The sequence below is a fragment of the Hydra viridissima genome, unplaced genomic scaffold, assembly GCF_058129835.1.
Source record: "Hydra viridissima isolate aposymbiotic clone 2 unplaced genomic scaffold, HvirCarnegie_v1 scaffold_2, whole genome shotgun sequence".
NCBI lineage: Eukaryota > Metazoa > Cnidaria > Hydrozoa > Anthoathecata > Hydridae > Hydra > Hydra viridissima.
Genome location: NW_028324301.1, coordinates 1,801,743 through 1,823,293, shown reverse-complemented (window position 1 = coordinate 1,823,293; position 21,551 = coordinate 1,801,743). Strand labels below are relative to the sequence as shown.

The window sequence follows — 21,551 nt, the reverse complement described above, 5'->3', positions numbered from 1 at the left end:
ATAAGAAATGTTTCTTTATTTCTGTTTTAAAATTAAAATGGCGAATGCTAGACGACCGACTATTATTGAATTTGATAGCCTTAATTTACCGGAAATTGGTCGCAGGTTTAAAAACAATAATAACGAGTGTATCCGTTGGTGCAGGGAGTTTGGTTTACTTGCTATCAATATGGTCTGTCCTCGATGTAACATCCAGTGCAACGAACAAAATAGTGATAATGTCGATGGAAAGATTTGGAGATGCATGCAAAAACAATGCAAAAAGAAAATAAGTATTCGTGTTGGGAGTTTTTTTGAAAGATCTCAACTGAAACTTTGGCAAGTAATAGGTATTACTTATATTTGGACTCGTAGCGCCGGAAAAAGTCGTGGCCTTTCAGTAGAAGACATTCAAAAGGATTTAGAAATTGGTAGCAATAAAACTGTTGTTAATTGGAATCAATTTTGTAGAGACATTGCCGTTACTTATTTCCTTAATAACCATGTGCAATTAGGAGGACCAGGTTCAATAGTGGAAATAGATGAATCACTTTTTTCAAGAAGGAAATACAACCGAGGTAGAATTGTGGAAGATCAATGGATTTTTGGTGCGTACGATATAGCGACTAAAGAAGGGTTACTCATTCCTGTAGCGCACCGCGATGCTGCAACCTTACTACCCATCATCATACAATGGATTCGTCCTGGAACTGAAATATGGAGCGATATGTGGGCAGCATACCGAGGTTTAGCAGCGCAAGGCTTTCAACATGGTACAGTAAACCATACTTTACATTTTGTTGATCCCGCAACAAGTGTTACAACAAACAGGGTTGAGGCAATGTGGCAAAGAAGCAAAGCCAAATTTAAAGCTATGTTTGGGCCCACAAATTGAGAAATGATTCCCGATTATTTGTCAGAATTTATGTGGGCGCAACGTTTTAAAGAACATTCTTATTTTCACTTTTGGAACCAAGTTGTAGATGAATATCCCGTTTGAATAATATTTATGTATATTTTGTATATTTTAGATAAACATTTGTTTATCTAAAATCATTAATATATTTTTAAAAAAATCTATATAATCTGAAAATAAGAAAAAAAGTTATTGAAATTCGAAGTTTTTTCAAGAAAAAAATACTTAAAAAGAAAATACATAACAAATTTCTCTATAAAATGTTTTAGCGAAATAAAAACCGGGCTATAAAGTTTTTTTAATAAATAATTTCATGTTTACTGCATGAATTATTAACTTAGTAGTTTTGTAAAAAAAGATGGCGAATATTAGCGTTTTTGGTATATTTTTTTGACACTTCAACATCAAATTAGAGAACTTTCCTTTGGTTTTCAGGTGTATGTTTTTATACGATTCTTAATCAGGATAAAATTCTCTATCATAATCAAAAATAAAAATAGGGGGGTAGAAAAGTAAATTAGCGCCAGTTGTTAATAAGAAGACAGTAATTGCATTATTTTCCATCTATTCCTGAGATATAAATCTGTTCAAGTTTTAACACAAAGTTTCACTTGCCACATTTGATTTTGTTTAGAAGTAATTATTTTAAATAGTTATATGACATATGGTATGTTAATGCAAATGAAAAATTTACAATATTTTTAGAACATCATTTTAGCAGCTAAAATAAGAACATTCTGCATCTACTTTAATCTCAAGTCTGAACTTAGTAAGCGTATACACATCATGAATTGATCAAAGTGTAGCTGATCGCAAAACCAATTTTATGCATTCAAATTTACTTTGAAATTAAAATGCTGCTGGATTAAGAAAACGTTTTACAGTTTTACGAGGCTTATTCGAAACATTGTTTGGTGTTTTTCAAGTTTTTTCTATTTTCAACAGAAAAAAAAAAAGTAGTGTTACTGTGTTATCTATATTATATAGGTATACTATATAGCATATAGCAGTCAGCCATCTTTTGGTTAAATGTGAAAATAACAAGTTGGTTTGTTTAGCTTACAAAATTAATTAATTCAAGTGTATTATTGCTATCGTCAAATAAAATGTTAGATCTTAAAAATATGTTAGGACTACAAAATTATAGATGTTTTTAGATAAGTTGTGTTTGTATGTTAAATTATAATTTCTAAAGTTAAAAGTTACCTAAATGTGACTATAATTTAAATTCAAGTAATTAATATTGTCTATTACAAATGTGATAATTTATTATATTGGGTATACTGTAAAAGTAATAAAAGCCTGATATTCAGATCAATGTGCAAGTTAAGGATATGTTTATTTAAAACAGCAGTTTTTTGTTACTTTGTAATTATTCTTTTATAGAAAAAATACAGCTATTTTTGATTGTATCATAGTTATTACTATCATAGTAAAAAAATTACAACCCTTTTTATATATCATTACATCCCAAAGTCTTAGATATGTAAAAATTATCAAATATAATTGGACCAAAATTGTTTGATCATCACTGCAGTTGAGGTGACATCTGATTAAAACAATGTTTAATGGTTTAGAGCTCAAATCCAACTGAACCTTAGGTTCAGTTTGATTTTGATCCTAATTATTGATAAACCAAGTTTAAGAAAAGTTGGAAACCATAATGTTTAATACTCAGGCATGAGTTTTTAACTAGTTTGTGTTCAGTTAAGTGGCATCTCCAAAAAAGAATGGTTTTAAATAGACAACAAAGAAAACTCCACATAGTTTGATTGCTTAATGAACAAAAATAGCTTAATAACAATAATTTTGTTAGTTACGATCAAGGTTACAATATATATATATATATTATATATATATATATATATATATATATATATATATATATATATGCGTGTGTGTGTGTGTGTGTGTGTGTGTGTATACGTGTATATATAAATATATGTATACATATATATATATATATATTTATATATATATATGTATATATAAATATATGTATGTATATATATATATATACATATATATATACATACATATATTTATATATACACGTATAGTATATATATATACATACATATATTTATATATACACAAAATTATTGTGATATGTGTGTATATATAAATATATATATATATATATATATATATATATATATATATATATATATATATATATATAAATTAGCAAAAATACTTATCTAATTTTTTCTTTGACAGCTTGTTTTACCATCAGTAGGTTCATCAGGAAGTCTGATGAACCTAGTGATGGTGAAAGATAAGTTTATAAATATATAAGGTTAATATATAACATGTTAACTAATGATTAATTTGTTAACCTTCCTGATTACTTATTGATGGTGAAACAAGTTGTGGAAGAAAAAATTATTACTGCTCTGCTCTTTAAGACCATTGAGCACTCTATTTATAGAATACACTAACATAGTTTATATATATATATATATATATATATATACACACACACAGGGTGTCTGCCAATATTATAAGTTGGATTTCCCTAGCTTTTCCCTAATATTTACCTATTTTTCGTTTAGAAAAATGCTCTTCAACTGCAAAAATATAAACAATAATACAACCCACATTAAATATATCAAGAGAAGTTCATAAAACTATCTGCCAAATAAACTTTTAGATTACGTGAACTATATACAACTTATTTAAGTTATATAAGTTTGATAAAGACTCATCTTTCCTGATTTTTTTAAAATTTAACCTAATTTCTCTGATAATCCCCTGATTTTTTTGAAGATATCCGAATTCCCTGGCATTTCCCTGATTTCGCAGACATCCTGTATATATTTATATGCAGATCTTGTGTATAAAGACCACTTAGCAACATTGCAACATAACATAACAAGAATTTAATTTGATCTAAACTTATTAGTCACAACAACAAGGCTAAATAAAATTGACAAAGTATGTATGATGAATTTAGCAATTAGTATGTAACATAACAATGTTTTGTTACATATGCTATATTATTATTAACAATAACATAAGTTATTTTTAACATATTTATCTTAACTAAAACTACTTGATTACTCACAAACTTAATCAAGTTATGATCAAGGTTTTGTCGCTATTAATAAATGTTTAAATATTCGCTATTTAAAAAATTGTAGAATTTTATAAAAAACTTCAAATATTTAAAGAAACACCACCAAAAATTTATGCACCCGAAAAACGCAGATAGTCCAAAAATGTATCTGGCAAAAATGCAGATAGTCCAATTTTGTTTTACGCGGAGATTGCAGATATGCCTATTTTGTTTTTGGCGGAGATTGCAGATATACGCCAAATTTGTTTTCCGCGGAGATTGCAGATAGTCCGATTTTGCGCGGAGCCATCGTTATATTGTAACATGGCGTCAGATCGGAAGTTTTCACTAACTGACCGAGATAAATATGGCGTCAGATCGGAAGTTTTCACGAACTGACCGAGATAAATTTACTTTAGAAGAAAAAAAATGCTTAAGGCAAACTTTTTAAAAGTTACAAAAAAGAGTACGAGTTATTGGTTTCTGAAAACTCCCAAATAGTGAGCTATAGTGAAAAAAGAAGAAAACACGTTAAAATATTGCCATGCGGAGGTTACGTTACAAAAGCTGTAAGTGAGTTTTTTTCAGACCTTAAAGACGTTAAACATGATAATCCCATATTAAAAAAAGCCATAAAACTTTAGAAAAGATGTCTAAACTAAGTTGAGGTTGATGAAGATGCTGTAACTGTCCCTCCAAGCAAATCCAAGTATTGTCAAGCAGGAGGAGGATAAAAATTAGCCATGCTAGACAAGTTTTATTTGAGTGGTTTGTAGACTTCCGTGGAACTCTTAAAGCACATTACCCAGGAAAATTTTTACCTCGCAATTCAAACTTTTTTTTGAATAGTGGGGTGCCCAACAACCAGATGAAGTGCCAGAGGATGAGAAAATTACTTTCTCCAACTTTTGGATACATAACTGGATGAGTGAGTCAGGGTGTCAGTCTGCGCCATCCTAACAAACGCTTTTAAGTAATGCAACTTTTGGATACATAACTGGATGAGTGAGTAGGGTGTCAGTCTGCGCCATCCTAACAAACGCTTTTAAGTAATGCAGGCAGATCTCGAAGAAAGAGTATTTGAGTACCTAAAAAACATTTGAATTGTATGTAAATACTTTCTTGAAAATTATGGAGTTGATCCACCTGTGCTAAATGGTGACCAAATGCCTCTCCACCGGAATGAAAGTTCTATCCAAAAGACCTTGAACTTCACTGTTTTTGGACATATACGTCAAACAAAGTTATTCTCTTTCAAGAACGAATTACTGTTTACACTTAAGCTTGCAGTGACCCTAAAGTCTCACTTAAACCAGACTTTGTGTTCAAAGGTAAAGTGTTCGGGTTAAGCTTAATCCTCCTCAAGATGTGATGTTTCAATGGGCACCTAAAGGTTCATATCGCCTGGAACAAATACTGAGTACAATAGCATTTGTTTAATGATACAGATTTCCTTTGTCCTTTAAAAGCTAAATACCGAGAGTTGAAGCAAAACCGATGATGGACCAATTAAGGCATGACTCCTTGAAAGTTCCACAGCCATCCAGGGATCAAATGATACAAATGCTGCTAGAAAGTTGGAATTCGCTGGAGATTGATGTAACTAGTTGATTTAAGGCCCTGTGGGTAACCAATGCTCTGAATGGAAGCGAGGATAATCTTGTTTAAGGAAGAGTCTTTGCTTTAGGGGGAGAAAAGCTTCAAGTATTTCGTAGAAACCTGATACTAATCCCTAGACCAAGAAATTTGAAAGATCTCCAGGGGCTAATTACACCTCCTAAAGGAGTGAAACGAAAGCAAGGATACAAAACTAGTGAAACAGAGCCGGTAGATGAGAGAGATGAGAATTATTTTGATAGTGAAGGTGACAAACGAACGTTATAAATGAACTCGATGAAGAGCATTAGCCAGACGAGGAAAATGATGCAAACAGGTGCTATTGAGAATCAAAATGAAAACTATCAGTTTAATGTAAATACTGTTAGCTCTTCCAAAATTTTATTAGGTGATTTATATCAAGGCAATGATGATTTGAGAAAAGATACTGTTTTGATTGATAAATTAGGAAAACTTTTAGGTAATGCAGAAACATCTATATAACTTACAAAGTTTAAACAGAGCTACATAACATCTCGCCGTGCCATAAAGAGGCGTGTTGAAAACATGGTAAACAGCAACCTTGATTTAGAAGCTGGTGACGATAAACAGTTGGAAAACGAAGTGGAGCACCGCGATAAAAATAATTAAATCAGGAACGCTTTTGAGGATCTTTTTCAATAAATGGATTGTGTTTATATATATTTTTAAATATTGATAATAAAAAATTGAAAAAAATTGATAAGGAAGGTATTGAAAAAAAATTAATTTTGTAAGTTTAAATGTAGCTCAATTTTAAATTTGGCTATTTAAGATTAGATCATTTTGTGGTTTTTGTGAGCTTTTCCAAAAATATACTTCAATTAGAATTTGGAAGCTGTATTTACATTTTGTGTTCTTCTTTAGCAGACTAAAGATGTCTTAGCTAAACAAGAACACATCAAAAAGAAAACCTCGGGTATTTTCTTTCTTAAATTTGGTTAAGTTCACCTGGATAATTTCTGGAAAAAAAATATCCTGGAAAAACATCTTTTACCAAATTTTAGAGACCGGCCAGTAGACAAGTTTGAATCTATTTGTTAAATCAAACACGTTCCTAATTGACTTCGAGTTCCGGCTCACAGGTTAACAATTGTAGGGACGGTAATCGGGCGATTACCGTCCTAAAGTCTTTATATCCCTGATCATTATTAAGTGACGACTAATAAGCTTTTTCTAGTTCTTTTTGTATGCTACTCTAAGCCTGGTTTGATAATTATATTTTTCAAAAGCTTTAATAAAGCTCTGATGTACAATTTTGGATCACTCTATACATTAAGTGGTTCGAAAATTGCATAAGGTTATTATTCCTTTAATAAAATACCAATCCTACTCAGGCTTGTCGGAGGAGGAGGAGGGGGGGGGGGAGGGTTGGTCAGTATTTTTTCAAAAAGAAAGTCCCTATTGCAGGAGCCGTTAAGCTCCAGAGGCTCATCAAAGTAAGTCGGCCCGGGCCTCACTCATCTTCTCGACGGGTCTGTCCTGCTCCACACGATTGCTCTTGTTTCGTATAGATTTAGGAATACTAATGTAAAGTTCTAGCTAAATAAGAGCTGAGAGGTTGTTATTGAGAGGTTGTTGTTGAGAGGTTACTCCAATTTGAAAGATGGAAGGAAAGAGGAGTTTTCTCTGTTTAAAACTTTTTGATAAAAAAAAAAAAAATGCAGATCTCGTCAGTTCTAACGATTCTATTGACGCAAGTAATTAGAGTTAATTGGAGTAATTAGAATTAAAAGTAATTAAAGAAAAAGAAAAGCAATAACGAAGCTAAAACGAAGGTGTGGATTATTGGAAAAATTAAGGAAACGCTTTATACAGTAAGGCTTCGCTCTATAGGGTACGTCGTATAAAGAATGCAGTTTAGGTAATAATGGAATCAGTACTAGTGATTTAGCCAAAAGAAAATAATAATTTAGAGAATACATGTTGCTAAGAAAACACAAAAACGTCATTCGAAAATTTATACTAAAAAACCTAATTGGCTATACAAACGACCATAAATCACAAATATATACATTGTTGTACAAATATACATAATTAAGTACATTCAGCTAAATAAATAGATAAATAATATGCAATTTTACATCATACGCCTAAAATAAATGTCAAACATTAAAACACTCAAATTGTAACATTTTTTTTTTTTTTTTTTAGTATCCTTAAGTTTTTTTAGTAAACATACACTTTAGTATCTAAAATATTTAATCAAATTTCATTTTTATTTATTATTTTTATATCACCCAAATGCTTCATTTTTTTTTTTTTTTAAAGCATAAAAAAAAAAAATAAATAAAATCTAAAACTAAAATAACTTGCTATTCACTTCCGTTAGGCGATTTTTCTTGTTGTTCAAGATCGGCTTCATCTATATCGTTTGTAGCGTCTGCTTCTGTCGAAACAACAACATCATTTGGATCAAGAAGGGGCAAACTGTTGTCATTATCCAACCAGGGTTTACTTTGAGGATTGTTTTTATTTTTCCACTTTAAATAATCAAGCGCTGTCTTATGAAGTTTTTTCATGATCTAAAACATTAAGCACACTATTTAACTCAGTTTCTATCCCCATTACAACATTTAGTGAACTGGCACATATACAACATACACAAACCTTAACTTATACAGATTTGATAAGTGTAGTAAGGAATAATTAGGTTCATAAGTTCAATATAATTCAATAAGCTTGAATCTATTGAAACTTTAAAGAAGTAACTTTAAGGAACCAAAACAATTAACATAAAAAATGGAAAAGGAGGAGTTTACTGCACAATTCAGCTTTTTATTTTATACAAGAAAAAAAGTTTTTTTTTACTAAGAAATAATAATAAGCTGACACTACTTCAACCATTTTCTTAAAAAGTTTAAAGAAATCAATTAAATATATATATTAAATATTTACATATATTTATTGACAATAAACTTAAGATATGCACAAATTGAAAATATAAAGACCTTGAATTCATCAACTAAACATCCTTAAAAATTCTTCTGAGCAGGACTGTGAAGGATTCATTCCCTTCCATTTCGGATGTGAGAGAAACTTACGGTCAACGGGTGGCAAAAAAAGTCAAGAGACAAAAGTTAAATTAATTTTTCTCATATGAATTCATATGAAGATGTTAAGTTTTACACATAATTTGAATTGATATGAAGATGTTAAGTTTTACACATAATTTGAATTGATATGAAGCTTTACATAATTTACAATCTACTATGTGTCTATAATATAACTAAAAAAATATTTTAAAAAAATGACATTAAACGTTTCAGGAGTGAAAATCTCGGAGAAAGTGTTAACTGTTTCCTTGTAAAAAACCCAAAAACAAAAAAATCAGAAATTATACCTCAGACACAGATGAGAGTCTAGGATATGTATTTTTAACAATATATTATACCACAAAGCTTCATATGACATTATGAGTTTATTTATTAAGCCTTTGTAATTTTCTGCTTCCTAAATTCCTAGAAAGTTTTGGACAAAAATTCAAAAATGTGAGTTTTTCCTGATCATTCAGTTTTTCTTCAAAGCTTTTTTCCTTTTATTAGATCTTGTATTTGTATTTGTGTTGGTATTTACTTGTACTTTACTTGTATTTTACGGACCTACAAATACTCCCTCTTTATCAGATCTTGTATTTGTATACCTACAAATATTCCTTCTTTAGTTTTTACCTCCTTAAGTTTGGGGAATTTTTCTTTCAGATATAAAAATCCACTGCCATCTTTAGGTATAGATTTTACAAAGTTTTTTATCAGACCAATTTTTATGTGTAATGGTGGTAAAAGTAAGCCATTAGGGCACACTAAAGAATCATTTTTAACATTTTTATGCCCTGGAGTAAGTGATACATGCCTGTGCAAAATTTTCTTTATACAGTGACTTTTGCTGTCTCTACTGTCCCATTCACAAATGAAACAGCAAAACTTTGTATAACCAAGCTGTAATCCAAGCAAAAGTGTAATGACTTTGAAAATGCCACAAGTTTTTCAAGCATGTTCATTTAATTTTTTCAAGAAGAAATCTTATATTTTCGTAAATCTCTTTATCAGAACCATTAGCAACTGGCACTGAAGGAAGCTTGTTTCCATTATGCAGCAACACTGCTTTCAAACTAATTTTTGAGGAGTCTATGAACAATTGCTGGTGACTTGGATCATATTCAAAAATTAATCTCAAAAAAAGAAAAAAAAAAAAAAAAGCCATCACAAGAGGAACATTGTTATAATGAACTAAATTATCTGTTTTAGAAAAAGCAAGGTTTTATTTCATCATCATAATGGCAAAAAATAAGAAACCAGGAGAAAGCAAATTCCAGTCATTTAATCTAGACTCTAAAAGCTCTGTCAGTTTTTTAGACAGATTCAAATCACTTACTAAATAATTAGGTGTGGTTCTTTTGAAATTGACAGCTCATAACTTGGGTCATTATCTTGAGATTCCTTACGCAAAGTTAGAACAAGTTCCAGACTAGAATCCTGATTATCAATTTGGAAGTTTTTGCACAAGCAGTTTGGCATTATGTAGGATGGGTCTGTTGGCTGAAGACAAGTTTGGATACTGGATAGTGTATTTAGAGTCGGTCTTAATGGCTTTTGTTTGAGTCAAACAAAAATAGCAATCACTTACACGATCTTTTGATTTGGTCCAAATCAAATGTCTACATTGAAAAAAACTGAAAGTTTGGTTCTATCACTTGAATTGGACCAATATGGTTCATAGCATATCCTAGTTTTCTTATACCATTGCTGTATCAATTCAACACATTATTATATCAGTCCAACAATGATATGAGTAAACTCATACCATTGTACTTAATTTTGAGTTAAAAGATGTTCTTTTAAAGACTGTTGACAAAAGGTCCAAAAAATTACAAGTTAGAGTTAAAAGAAAAAAATTTTCAAAATGCCACCTAAAGATAATCACAAAAAGTAACATACTTTTTCTAGAGAAAATATTTTCCACCAGGTTGACTTAGGCATATAGTACCACTCAAGAATACATCTTTAGTTGTAATGATTACAGATGGTACTTGCTTGGCACCAAGAAAGTTTGTTTAAGCCAACAGCCTTAAATTCTCATGCCTAGAGTGTTCCAACAGATCAGATAGTTAACGTTCTTAATTTGTAAAGTTTTGGCGCTGGTTAAATGTTCCTGCCATCTAACTTTTCCAGCTGAAAATGATAGGTGATACAGGTAGCTAATGAAGCTATCATTTTTAAAATTTATATTAATTTGAATGAATTAAAGATTTTTCTTGATGTAAACCTCAGACACAAAAAATATCCTGGTCAGCTTTTCTCATGCAGATGACAAACATTCATTCTGCACTGATCATGACCATCTGAATTATGAGTTCTGGATCATGAGTTCTGGAACATGAGCTCTGGCAAAATTACGCATTTTAAGTTGTTAGAAAGAACCACTCAAAAATATTTAAATAATGGTTTCTTGAGATTTTTTACTTTTTTTTTATTTACTTCAAAACTTTTATTAGTCAGATTTTTTGAAAACAACTGCTTTCAAAATATTGCCTGTTGAAGATGAATGAAGATTTCAAATTTTACTTTGTGATTGAAAAATATTTTTTTGTAAACTTTTTTCAAAAATTCCCTTTTGACCAATTAAAAAGCAAAGCCTGTTAAAAAAAAAAAAACAATACCTTTCATTGAAAAAATACTTAAAAATATTGAAAAATTTAAAACTTAAAAAAGTTTCGTAGATGTTGAACCAGATTTCAAAACAACTTGCCATAAACTCCTATTGACACATATAACTTGAAAGGATTTTTTTAGGATATTTAGTTGATATTAGGCCCCCATATTTTCAAAGTGTGATGCAACTTGACATTGTATGAATAAAGCAAATATCAGAAAGTAGGTCAAATAAGGAATAGCTTTTAAAAATATTTGGTGTAAGTAATAGGCAATTCACACTAAATACTTCACAGACATTAAATAATGATATTGTTTATGGAAAAATTCTTCTTACTCTTGGAGACATCACAGTTGCAAGGGTATTCACAAACCACTTGGGCAATTTACCTTTAAAAAAACAAACAACTTTATCTCCAAAGTTAAAATGAACAACAAAAGTTTAAAAGTATAAATGTTTAAAGAAAGTGAGGTTAGAAATGAAGAGGATAGTTTAGTTGATATAAATAGGTTTTTTTAAATGCACTGCACTACAAATTCTTCCTTGAAGGTGGATTAAAACACTATGTTAATATTTAAATTTTCAATCTAAATCTTATGAAATAGTTCTCCTTTATTTTCTTTGGGATAATTTTGGTTTGGGATGTTTTATACCTTTGGGATCTGTTTGACTAACAAATATGATCCTAGTACAAGTGTCTGAAATTCTTTCACCAAAGTAACCTGTTATGTAAGAATGAGATCTCACAAACAACTTGCGTACAGGAACTTTCTAAAAAATAAGAATGACTTTTTTTTTTACATCAGTTAAAAAGTACTGTATATACCATTATATAAGTATATACCATTATATAAGTATATACCATTATATAATTTTAGTAGTTTTTGATTTAAAAAGTAATAAAATTTACAAACTTTTCTTTTAGTTAAAAAGTTTTGATTAAAAAAACAACTTTTCGTTTGGCTAAGAAAGGCCATGAGCACAATTTTAAGATAATCTTCAAATTTTAAAAATTTAGCATTTTGGTCAAACACTTCTTAGTCTTTAAAACACTTCTTTATCTTTAAAGCAACAGTAATGTTACTTAGATTTGTTCAATGTTTGAATAGTGTTGAAAACATTTTTTTTTTTTGCTGCTAGAATTTTGACAAATTTCTTAAAGCAATAATGGTGTTTAATGGGCACACTATTTAATTCTGGTAAAGCTAACACTTTCAAATCTTGTTGCTTGTGTCAAGCATGAAATAATTTAGAGAGTTGGAGTGTCACATTAAATGCAAAAACTAATTTCATTGGTACATACATCAAAAGGTAGATTAAAAAATGACAAGAACAAAGTGTATAAGACTATAAAAGATTATTCAAAATAATAATTCAAAATAAGAAGTTCACCTCAATGTGTGAGCAAAAAAAAGAATCATTTTTGTCCTTATTTCATTAACAGCAAATAACATTCTTATAAACATACTAAAACAATGTATACATAGAATTTTTTAAGTCTCAAATCAAAGACTTTGTTTTTATTCCTTTCTAAAAAAAAAAAGAATCATTTTTGTTCTTACCAAGCAAATCATGTTGTAATTATAGCGTTACTTGTGAATAATTGTGTGCGTAAAAGATGTCATTATAGCGTTACTTGTGAATAGTTATGTGCGTAAAGGATATGTCATTATAGCGTTACTTGTAAATAATTGTATGTGTGAAAAGATGTGTGAATGCCTTATAGCATTACTTGTAAATAATTGTATTTGTGAAAAGATATGTGTGAATGCCTAGGGAATGCCTACTTGTAAATAATTGTATGTGTGAAAAGATATGTGTGAATACCTAGGGAATTAACTTGTATATAAATTTTGTTGAATTTTACAAAGATACATCGGCGTATACGCACAACTAAAAAACGATCTTTTTTATGCGAAACTACAAGCTATTTCGGCAAAATGGCGACTAAACTTGATTTAAAGTTAATTCCAGAGTTTAGTGGAAACGATCAACAGTCAGTTGCGGAATGGCTGGAAAAGGTTGAATTGGTATGTAAAGTAATTGGTGTAACCGATCTGGCACGTGTGGTTCCTCTCCGTCTCACTGATGGTGCATTCGTAGTGTATCAACAGTTAACAGAGACTGATAAAGAAAATTTTAAGAGAATAAAGAAGGCTTTGCTTGAAGCTTTTGCCGTTGATGGATTCACAGCCTACGAGCAGTTTGTCACGAGAAAGCTGAAACATGGAGAAGCAGTTGATGTTTATTTGGCAGAACTACGAAGATTGTCTACCCTAATTGGTGGGCTACCAGACAAAGCGATCGCGTGTGCCTTTGTTGCTGGACTCCCCGAGGAAGTTCGACGAATGCTGAGATTGAGTTCTCGTATGGACGATCTTACAACTGTTCAAATACTTGCGCGAGCAAGGACTCTGATGATCGAGGAACGGAACAACGGGATGGTGGAAAAATTTGCTGTAGCTGCAATGAAAAGTAGTGATCCGAGGTTGCTAGAAGATAAAACACAATCAGTGTGCTATGAATGCAAACTTCCCAATCACTTTGCGAGAGATTGTCATTTAAGAAGACATAATTATCGAAACAAGTCAAGTAGAAGACGGGAGTCAAGCGATGTGCTGTGTTACTCGTGTCAAGAGTATGGACACATATCAAGAATGTGTCCAAAAAACGGAGTGAGGGAGAAGACGTCTGCGCCAGTTCTCTCCCTAAACAATCAATAATGGCGTTACCTACCATGCTCTTGGATATTAACGGTGTATTTCAGGATGTGCTAATTGACTCAGGGTGTACCTGCTGCATCATTTATAAAAAATGTGCGACAAAAATAACGAAGAAAGAAGTTAGCGTGGTAACTGTAAATGGACAACAACAGCAGTGCGAAGGTGTTAGCCAAACTCGAATCACCGCGCCAAATGGAAATACAGTGTGTGTGGAAGCACTTGTGGTCAATTTCAAACCGCTGGGTTTTTGTTTCATAATGGGTATGAATGGAATAGTGGCACTTGGTGGAGTATCGATTTCTGCAACGCGGGATGTTTGTTTTATGAAAAAAGAAGCATGTTTACATGGAATACCAAACCTGAAAATCTGGTGAATAGAATTGCTGAATATACCATCCCCATCGGCATAAAACACGATTACGAAAAAGAAATTGAAGGGTGGATAGAGAAAAAATGGCTGCAAAAGTACGAAGCGAAAAAACACGGTCCAGTAAAAGGTTTGGTTCCACTTATGGCAGTGGTGCAGCAAAACAAAGGGAAAGTGCGACCAGTGTTAGACTTCAGGGAGCTGAACACGTTTATTGAACCATTTACGGCGAACACGGATGCATGTGCTGACAAACTTCGAGACTGGAGACGGCTTGGAGAAAATATTTCAATTATTGATTTATCATCGGCCTACATGCAACTCAAAATCAGCGAGGAACTCTGGGCTTACCAAACTGTTGTGTTCCGTGGACAGAGGTTTTGTTTAACACGTTTGGGATTTGGCCTGAACGTTGCGCCCGTCATAATGAAAGCAGTTTTGGACAAAGTTCTATCGCAAGACGAAAAGATCTGGAAGGGAACATCATCATACATTGATGATATTCTTGTAAATGAAGACATCGTATCAGTTCGCAGAGTACTTGATCATTTGGATATGTATGGATTACATTGTAAGCCGGCGGTTCGTGTGTCCGAAGGGGCGAGAGTTCTAGGATTACAAGTTGGAATTGAAAATAAGAAGTTATTTTGGAAGAGAGACAACGATTTTGGTGAAATTCCAAGTTCTCTAACGAGGCTAAAAATCTTCTCTTTATGTGGAAAAATGACAGGGAATCTTCCAGTTTGTGGTTGGTTGCGTGTAGCTTCGTCATTTGTTAAAAGGACGGCAAACGCCCTAACGAAAACATGGGATGAGAAGATACAATGCGATTTTGTTGAAAAAATGGTGAACGATATGGTAAAAAGAACACGTAACGACGATCCTGCCAAAGGAGTTTGGAATGTTTATGGCAACGAGGCAACAGTGTGGGTGGATGCTAGTTCACTAGCGCTAGGTGTGAGTATCGAAGTTGATGGCAATATAATCGAAGACGCTTGTTGGTTAAGAAAAGATGATACAACACATATAAACATGTCTGAACTCGATGCAGTAATCAAAGGACTAAACATGGGTCTCAATTGGAAGATGAATGTCTTGCATATTTGCACTGATTCGAAAGCAGTATTACATTGGGTCACCGATGCACTGACTGGAAAATCTAGATTGAAGACAAAGGCTTCAAACGAAATGCTGATTAGAAGACGGCTTCAGACCATTACGAATATTGTGGAGGAATACAAACTCAGAGTGGATATTAAACTAGTGCCCTCGGAGTCTAACTTAGCCGATGTACTTACTCGAGTGCCTGGAAGTTGGTTGAAAATGATCGATAAGCCCACTGAACTTGCTGCAGGTGGAACGATTAGTGCTTCTCTATCTCCCAAAGAAATAAACCATGTTCATAAGTCCACGGGACATTATGGTGTGAAGAGAACATTGTATTTTGTTCGTAGAATTGACCCATCAGTAAGCAGGGAAGAAGTCAGGCAAGTGGTTGAAAAATGTGTAACCTGTCAATCAATTGATCCAAGTCCGATAAAGTGGCCGAAAGGGAAGATCGAAGTAAAAGGGACGTGGCAACGGCTTGGTATGGATATAACTCATTATGAGGGGCAACATTTTCTTACCCTGATTGACTGTGGGCCTTCATGATATGCAATATGGCGCCATCTTAAAGACCAAACTAGTGCATGTGTCATTCAGGAATTAAACGAAATCTTTCTTGAACGAGGCGGTCCAAACGAAATTCTGACGGATAATGATACAGCATTTCGAAGCACATTATTTTTGCAATTTATGAACAAATGGAACAATAAACTTCGCTTCAGGTGCGCTTACGTTCCTTCAGGGAATGGAATTGCAGAACAGCGCCATCGAACAGTGAAAAGAACGGCGAAGAGAGTTCCGTGCAGCATACCCGAGGCAGTTTATTGGTATAATGTCAGCCCAAAAGACTGTTGTAAGTCATCTACAGCACCCGCAAATAAATTATACCATTACAAAATTAGAGTTAGAGGAATTGACGACGATAAAAACGCATATGAACCTCATGAGAAGATCACCAACAAGTTTAAACTCGGCGATGAAGTATGGGTAAAGCCCCCGGACAACCGATGTGACTCTCAATACAAAATTGGGAGAATTACAGGAATTATTTCGGAGCAAACGGTAGAAGTGGACAAAGTATCCCGGCACATACGCGACCTAAGACCCGTCAGAGTTGATAACAAGTCGAATGAGGATCTAGAAGATGATGAAGAACTGTGCGTTGTGTTACCTGAAGACGAGACAAACCAGACGCCAATGTTGCGAAGAAGCACCCGAAAAAGGATGGCACCTGAGCGATATAGTCTGTGAGGTGAAGTGGTCGTTATGACCAAGGGGGAGTGTAATTATAGCGTTACTTGTGAATAATTGTGTGCGTAAAAGATGTCATTATAGCGTTACTTGTGAATAGTTATGTGCGTAAAGGATATGTCATTATAGCGTTACTTGTAAATAATTGTATGTGTGAAAAGATGTGTGAATGCCTTATAGCATTACTTGTAAATAATTGTATTTGTGAAAAGATATGTGTGAATGCCTAGGGAATGCCTACTTGTAAATAATTGTATGTGTGAAAAGATATGTGTGAATACCTAGGGAATTAACTTGTATATAAATTTTGTTGAATTTTACAAAGATACATCGGCGTTTACGCACAACTAAAAAACGATCTTTTTTATGCGAAACTACACATGTATTACAACCAAATGCATCATGTATCATTTGTACATTATAACAGTAAGTATATTTTCCAATACACATCAATCATAAAATATCATCATTACTAAAAGTTTGTTACCTTTTTTAGAGATTTGGAAGAGCAACAGAGGAAAAAAGTTGTGCTCAGAGTATGAACCATTAGAACAAGAAAAGTTAGTTTCGCCAGTTACATAAAAAAATACATCTGTATCAACAACTTATAATCAAACTTGCCTACAACATCTTCAAATTTGCTTGAATTGCACATGAAGACATGAAGACATTTGGAATCATAGTCAAAGTGAGCAAAAGAAGAAAAATTTCTACTAATGGTAAAATTGTTCCTAAAAAACATCAATTTATTGAAGATTGTTCAAATAAGTGTTACCAAAAAATTCCCAGCCAGCATATGAACTGTTTATAAAACTGAAATTTTAATAACTGATTTACAAAATGGATATTTTTTTATAATTGGTAAAAATTGTAAATAGAAGTCAAATTTATAATGACAAAGAACAAACTATAAAGCAAATAACATGCCTATACTATGTGCCTGCTACTGAGAGGTAAAGATCAAATCAGAAACTAACAACCTTTGTTTAGAAAAAGAGTTACGGATGAACTAACAACCTTTGTTTAGAAAAAGAGTTATGGATGAACTAACAACCTTTGTTTAGAAAAAGAGTTACGGATGAACTAACAACCTTTGTTTAGAAAAAGAGTTACGAATGAACTAACAACCTTTGTTTAGAAAAAGAGTTACGGATGAACTAAAGGATTAACCAAAAGCAAGGAGATAACAATTTGTAAGAAAGTACTAATGAAATGAATGAAATTTAAGCGTCATTGTATCTCTACAATACTTAGAACAAAAAGGAAGAAACAGTTAGAAAAAAAAAAAAAACTGACAGTAAAATCTATGTTTATTAAATATATATATATATATATATATATATATATATATATATATATATATATATATATATATATATATATATATATATATATATATATATATATATATATATATATATATATATATAAAAATGTTAAAATTTGTTTTTGCAACAAAATTCATTCACAATTCTCTAACTAGTCATTAAACTCTCTTGTTTTTCATAAACTTCCTAATAAAAAAAAAAGGAAGATTGAAAATAAACTTACTTCAGCAGGATTGGGACAGATAAAAATTATTTTAGTGGAACACAAACCTCAACATTAAGTTATGATTGATGATAATTAAAATCTTAATTTAAAGAATATTTTTAAAAAAGCATTTTTTTCAAATCAAATATTGATCTTGTACAATTTTATGCAGTACAAATGTGTAAAATATTTTAATCATTTTAACTAGTATTAGGACATTAAAGGCTAAAGATAAACTTAGAAAAATGTTTGAAATAATGGTGAAAATAAATTTTGGCATTACACTACAGTTATGCTCATGGCCTCATATATAGGAACTATAAACATTACCTTATGTTGTACTGAGTGATTGAATATACTGAATTCTTGATCTGTTTTACGCCAGGTACGCAATAAACACCAATCTCTGAACATCAGAGGTGGGGGCATTTTTGCTACAAAAGCAAAATTTCTGATTAAAAGAAAATTAAAAAATAAAAATTATATTCTCAAATATTTTAAACAAAGTACTAATTTTCAACAAATTTTTCAGCCAAGCTTTTAAAAAAAGTTCCACTTTCTACAAAACTTTGTTAAATCAATTATTACACTAGTATTAAACATTATTGTAAAGCAAAGATAATTTAATAAAAATGCAATAATTGTGACTATTATTATCCACTGCAGTAAAGATATAAAGTTTCCTGATATTTTAGGCACATTAACATATGAAAAAAGTATGTTCAAAAAACTTTTACCTGCATACCAACCAATAACATTATTTGCATTGAGTTTACAAATGTCATAGGAATCATACATATCTTTATCCCAAACCTTTCTATAATCAGGATCATGAATGACATCGTATAAACAGTCTAAAGATACTCCTTCTAACAAAGCAGAAACCTAAAAAAAAAATTGAGATACCAAAAATGTTATTCCTAAAATTATTTTCACCACAAAAATTGTATATTCTGCTTTAACAATTTCAAAATATTGTGATTCCTCTTATAAGGTAATCTTTTACTTAATTTTTTTTTTTTTTTCACTCTCTATTTTGCAACTTAGTTAAGGCCTGGGCACCACATGTCATATGTGAAGGTATTTCGAATGGCATACTGTATCAATTTTGGTGAATTAAGGATAACATTTTAGGTGTAATCACATAGCAGTGAATGAGTGCAAGATATATACATGTTGACTTAATTTGTGTTTATGTTAAGGATAATTATGATAACTTTTATCTATTATTAGTATTACTTATTTATTTATTTATTTATTTTTTGCTTTGATACATTAGTAGTATTATAAGTATTCACAAAAATAAATTGATAATGAGACAACATGAGAGTATACAGTGTGTAAAAAAAGAGTGATCTGAAAAATATATAGTATGTCTATAATATATAGTAATGTCTACAATATATAGCAACTTTTGAGTTTAAACTCAATAATGTATCATGACTGGTTAAAAAGAAGGAGAACTTCTATGCTATTTGCTATATGTATATGATATGCAGATAGTCAATGAATCTTCAGATAGACTGTTATTTCTGTGGTATAAAATATTTTCTCTTTTAAGAAATAATATCATATATCTAAAACCTTGATTTTACATATAGATTTATCTCCACAACTTTTTAAAATTTGACAGCCCACTTTGTTATTAATTATCAATAGATATCATAGAGTTTTTTTGCAAGAAAAAATGCATTAGCATCCACTGATTCTTTAAAGCATCATTACTTATAGAGCTTGAAAGCTGTTCTTCTGTGCAATGGAAATAAAAAAACCATATGCTCAGATCACTTAAAAAACTTTGTGACAACAAGAAGAAATTTCAAATTTAATTATCTAGTATGTTTATTTACATATTTCTGTGCTATCAAAAGAATCTCTGTAGTGATCTCAAGATAATTGTCATGGGACTGAGAAGGTTTGATAAAATATAGCTATTCCTTTTATTTACAAATAATTAAATAATCCATGATTAACTCTGAAAATCATAAGGACTTTTCAGGGACAATTTCAACTAATTAATTTATTAGTTGATATTAGTTATCTCTCCACATTTGGTACTGAGCATTAGTTAACTAATCATGAAAAACTTTGAACAATTAACATCATGCATGAACTATATTGATGGTTTAAAGAAATGATAAACTCACAGTAGATTTCATAAGCGTGATAGCAGCACAGAAAGCAAGGGACTGAAAGGTTATCATGCTATAGATTTAAAAGCATGAAAAACTTTAAAATGGATTTGTAAAAATAACTAAGGTTATTTTTACAAATCACAACACTCCAGCTTACAGAAAAATCAAGAATTTCCTCAAGCTATATAAAGACATATTGTTGAAAATCAGTGGAGAAACATCTTGGTATGTTATAAAAGACATGGAGAAGTATAACCAAGGTTTCTGTAATGAAATCAAAGCAAAAATTTAAAATCAAAGCTGGAAAATTCATTCAATCATCCTAAAAATAGTTTAGCATATTTCATATTATTTTGTGTCAAAAAAAAAAAAAAATCTCAAAGTTATAAATAAGCAGAGAATAATTTTTTTAACTTCAATAAAGATTAGAAAAGTACTAGATAAATATCTTAAGGTATTAAAGCATGTTAAAAGTTTAGATAACAATTTTTAGAATAAATACCTTGATTAATTTTATTCTTGATTCATCTGTCCATTTTGCATGAACTTTTATGTCATTTTTGTTATATTTAACTATCCAATCATCAGTGTTAGTGGCTAGAGTTCGAAATATCTTGAAATCTTCATCATTTGATATACGCACTTCATTTATTTTAAACATTTTAACTGTTTCTTTAACTTATATACAGAAAGTTGGTGGTAGCTATACCTAGTAATATATAATATATAATTATATATAATGATATATAATATATAATAAATCCTAGAATATAGCATCAGTTTATATCTGCTTATGAGCTTATGTAAGTTTTTTTAAATCACGGTGCTTATAGATTAAAGCTTAAATGTCTTCAAGAGATTAAAATTGAATATTGTATTCTATTCTCTCTTATTCTTGTCTTAAAAACTATTTCCATTTTAATATATAAGAAGCGAAAATCCAACAATTAAAATTATATTTCGACAGGTATACTTTATTTAAATCAATATAAAATTGTATATTTGTACGTAAATGTTTGTTAGTATATTAGGTGCTAGATAAACTTAATTGGATATGATTGCCTTTTTATCCATATTGCTGATTCAGCTCACACACATAAAACCAACGCCAATATTAAACTGATGAATAATTTATTAAATGAGAAGCATTTTATTAAAAAGCGGCTTGATGCTAACTATTTTTCAAATATATTTA

General features: G+C 31.0%; 2 protein-coding genes across 2 annotated transcripts; one reads left to right on the top strand and one right to left on the bottom strand.

The window, feature by feature from the left end:
- The first annotated feature begins 37 nt into the window (after positions 1-37).
- On the top strand, positions 38-874 carry LOC149891516 (male abnormal protein mab-31-like). Its single transcript, XM_090077180.1, has one exon. It carries the CDS (start codon positions 38-40, stop codon positions 872-874), a length of 837 nt encoding a protein of 278 aa, XP_089933306.1.
- Positions 875-7,536: 6,662 nt separating this feature from the next.
- Positions 7,537-21,098, bottom strand: LOC145186783 (START domain-containing protein 10-like). Its single transcript, XM_090079519.1, has 6 exons — positions 20,859-21,098; positions 18,959-19,106; positions 18,552-18,655; positions 11,894-12,011; positions 11,577-11,629; positions 7,537-8,113 (listed from the first exon to the last, which is right to left on the bottom strand). The coding sequence occupies exons 1-6, from the start codon at positions 21,015-21,017 to the stop codon at positions 7,904-7,906; spliced, it is 792 nt and encodes a 263-aa protein (XP_089935645.1). The 5' UTR covers positions 21,018-21,098; the 3' UTR covers positions 7,537-7,903.
- Positions 21,099-21,551: the final 453 nt, after the last annotated feature.